Source organism: Austrofundulus limnaeus, unplaced genomic scaffold (genome assembly GCF_001266775.1).
Source record: "Austrofundulus limnaeus strain Quisiro unplaced genomic scaffold, Austrofundulus_limnaeus-1.0 Scaffold876, whole genome shotgun sequence".
Classification (NCBI taxonomy): Eukaryota; Metazoa; Chordata; class Actinopteri; order Cyprinodontiformes; family Rivulidae; genus Austrofundulus; species Austrofundulus limnaeus.
Genome location: NW_013953278.1, coordinates 129,718 through 133,191, shown reverse-complemented (window position 1 = coordinate 133,191; position 3,474 = coordinate 129,718). Strand labels below are relative to the sequence as shown.

Below are 3,474 nucleotides of genomic sequence, written 5' to 3'. Positions count from 1 at the left end.
TATATATATATGTATATATATATAGATAACATTTCTGCCCTCTTAATAGAAAATACTGTTTTTTTATTTCTATGGTTTAATAATTTTCTACAAATTATTCAGTTTTCTCTGGGATTTTTAAAAAATATTTAATTATTTGATTTTTCTTTGTTCTAATGTAAAAATATTAAAATATCAAGTTTGTTGCAGATCTTAGATCTTTACATATTTAATAGACTTTTTTTCTCACCTGTTTGTCCCTGAGAGCAGACAGGTGTTTGAATGTTTACAAGTTATTTAACCTTTGGGTTTATTTCACTGCAGGGCTTTTAAATAAAGTCTGAATCAAACTGGTGTTTTTTTATTTATTGTGAGAAAGAAAAGTTTTACAGGAAACTCCCTCCTGCTGACTTGTTTTGGGAAAAGCACAAAAAAAAGACAAAACTACTTTTATTCATATTTACTATCTTTATTGGTCCAAATTTAACTGAATTAAGACTAAAAGCCAATATTTTAAGAATTGAGTTTTACTTTCTGAATATTTCAAAGGAAACTTTTCTGCAGAATGTTGTTTRATTTTGAAAAAACCTGTTTTTTGATGAGAATATTAAATATGGTAAATAGAGATTTGTTGGTTTTATTCTGTGCAGTTTTTCTTAACTTGTTGAACTGATCAGATCCTTGTTAGCATCATGTTATTAATAATAATAAAACAAACTCTTTCCTTATTTACATCATGTAGTTAAATTAGTTCTGGCTGAATATGATCACTAAGGCAGATGAAGGCGTCTGAACTGACAGAAAATAAAATAATTCAGGTTTAAATTTAAACTCTGAAACTTTTATTTTGAAAAACCTCCGGCTCTTCCTGTCAGATGGGCCCTTTAAACTCAGCCGCTGTTTAAAGCTGTTGAAAATCAACCAAGTGGGACCAGAATGAGTCTTTATTTTAGCTGTTTGAGATCCTGCTGAGGTGTGTCTGCAGGTCAGGAGCTACAGCTTCTCGTCTCCTTCCTCCACGTCCTTCAGGCTGAGGACCTCCAGGGACCCTCGGCCTTTTGTCTCGCAGCGGATCAGCTCGTCGATCTCTCTGAAGCAGCCCGGATCCACCAGACACACCTGTGGGAGGAGAGGAGCGGGCTTTTTTTTAAACACAACTTCCAAGTCCACTTTTTTTCAAAATAAAAGCCTGGTGTCGGAGCGACGAACCATTTCGAGCTCCTGGTCGAAGTCCTCGCTCTCCACCACCTGCAGGAGCGGCTGCAGCTTCTCCTTCAGCCTCTTGGCCTCTTTGGCCGGCAGCAGCAGCCTCAGCCTCATGTGGGCCCTCTGGATCTGCATGGTGTCCTTCAGCTGCCGGATCACCTCCAGCGCCTGGGGGCGGGGGTCAGAGGGTACGTGTGTGTGTTCAGGAGCTGTGAGTGTGTGTGTGTGTGTGTGTGTGTGTGTGTGTGTACCTGCTGCTTGGTGCTCTTGTTGGTCTTGATGGAGTAGTGGATGTCCTTCATGGCGCGCTCGATCAGGCTGACGGTGTACGGCCTCTTGGTGTCGGGGTTCACACATTTCTCCGCCACGATGGTGGCGATGTCCCTGAACATGGTCTCCAGCTGACTCTGACGCTCCCTGTCCGACACCTGGAGCTCCCCCTTGGACAGGATCTGCACCGGAGCGAACAAACAAACAAACAAACAAACAAACAAACAAAGGGTTAGAAATGTCCTCGTTTTCCTTTTATGATGATGATTTTAATATCGGCTCAACCTGTTTGCAGATCTCTGTCTGATCATCTGTCCCAAAAGATTTAACCAAATCCTCCTTCTTTGCCATCTGACCTTTGGACACGTTAATAAAAACTGAATGAGTCTGCAAAACCTCATCAAGGTCTTTTTCTCTGAAAGTAAACAACAACAACATAAAGCTTTTGTACTTCTGAGGGGAAACGCAAAGCTATAACCACAGATTAATGGTTATAACAAGAAGAAATGTTGTATTTTAGATGTATAAAATAAGTTGTTTATGATACTCACGCGCCTGATCTCCAACTCATGACTTTATTTTTGTAACAAGCGATTTCAAAACGTTTCCCTGCTTTCTTCATCCGGACCACCGCCACGTTCGTCAGCCGGATTTGGTTCGTTGGAGTGAAAATAGACATGTTTGTGTTGAAAACGACCCCAAACTTGTGTGAAAATCCCGTCTGAAAACAGAAAATTCAGGCTGTCGGTAACTGCGCCCTCTGTGTTCCTGATTTTGGGTCCGAAGAGAAACGTAAACCTGGAAATAACAGTTCTGCTTTGAACAGTTTGCTCGATTTAAGCACTTAAAAACAGTTTACAACATCAAAATATGTAAAATATACTATGTGAAAAATACAACTTAGACTACTTAACTTAATGATATTAATAATAATATGCTTAAAAATATGTTAACAGCAAAACGCACTTTTTGTCACTTGACGGAATACACATGACGTAATTCCTTTTACTTTGGAGGTTACACGCTTCCGGTTCCTTAAAAACGTAGTAACACAAAATGACCACTTGAGGGGGATGTATCACTTTTTATGCAACAAAAACACACGAATCTTTGAACAACAATTTAAAAATATGTTCTTCTATAAAAATAAATAAACTGTACAGTTTTATAACCACCATGAAAATATTAAAATGTCTCGTTTCCGTTGCTGTTTTCCAAAAATAAAAGCACGTAAATTTAGTTTAGCTTTATCGTTAATAACCATTGTTATATCGTTTATTTATCTTTACCTCGACGCTTATTTTATGGTTTGAATATTTGGTCGAGTTGTGTTGTTTTGATAAAAATAAGTAATAAAAAGCCAGCTGGAAAGACTTCACATCCCAGCATGCTGTTCGGCCAAACAACATGGCTGCACCCTGCTGCACGAGCTGATAACTGAGTTGTTTTCTAAATAGTTTTCACCTTTGCAGCTATGTTAATTTTACTTTCAATGATTTCCCTTTTCGCGGGTTTCGCGTCTCCCTCGGACATTAAAGGTAATTTTGAATTTAAGTGTTTAAACGGACAGAAAACTAACTTTACCTGCTAGCCTAGCCTAGCCTAGCCTAGCCTAACAGTTTACGCTAATTTAGCATCAGCAGTATTTATTTATTTTTCAGATTCAGGGCTTGTTTGTTTACATTGCTGTTGAGGAACAGAACTGATCCGGACGTGTTTTGTCCCTGTAGACCCGGAAGATGTCCAGAGTTCCGAACTGAACTGTTTGATGTGGGTTTGGACCAAAAGGCTGTACGTTTATTCAGCTGCTGCGCTGCTGTTTGGAGCCTGGTTTTTACTGCAGGTGGTTCACAAGAGAGTGAGTTTTTCTAATTCTGCACACAGTCCATTATTTCTCTAATGAGCCTGTTGAGTTTGGAGGGTTTGTTGGTTTTAAATGAACTGRACTGGTTCAAAGGGATCAGCTCTGATCTGAGACCCTTATAGTTTTATAATTGATGCTCACAGACAATATATATA

The 3,474-nt window shown here is 39.0% G+C and overlaps 2 protein-coding genes across 2 annotated transcripts in view; one reads left to right on the top strand and one right to left on the bottom strand.

Moving 5' to 3' along the window:
• Positions 1-798: 798 nt before the first annotated feature.
• Positions 799-2,234, bottom strand: sbds (SBDS ribosome maturation factor). Its single transcript, XM_014029261.1, has 5 exons — positions 2,007-2,234; positions 1,741-1,870; positions 1,437-1,637; positions 1,189-1,353; positions 799-1,098 (listed from the first exon to the last, which is right to left on the bottom strand). Exons 1-5 carry the CDS (start codon positions 2,132-2,134, stop codon positions 973-975), a joined length of 750 nt encoding a protein of 249 aa, XP_013884715.1. The 5' UTR covers positions 2,135-2,234; the 3' UTR covers positions 799-972.
• A 622-nt stretch (positions 2,235-2,856) lies between these two features.
• Positions 2,857-3,474, top strand: part of tyw1 (tRNA-yW synthesizing protein 1 homolog (S. cerevisiae)) — a gene marked incomplete in the record, with an annotated part of 43,161 nt that continues 42,543 nt past the window's right edge. Inside the window, 2 exon segments of the mRNA XM_014029260.1 lie at positions 2,857-2,993; positions 3,186-3,313. Coding sequence (XP_013884714.1) covers positions 2,930-2,993; positions 3,186-3,313 — 192 coding nt within the window.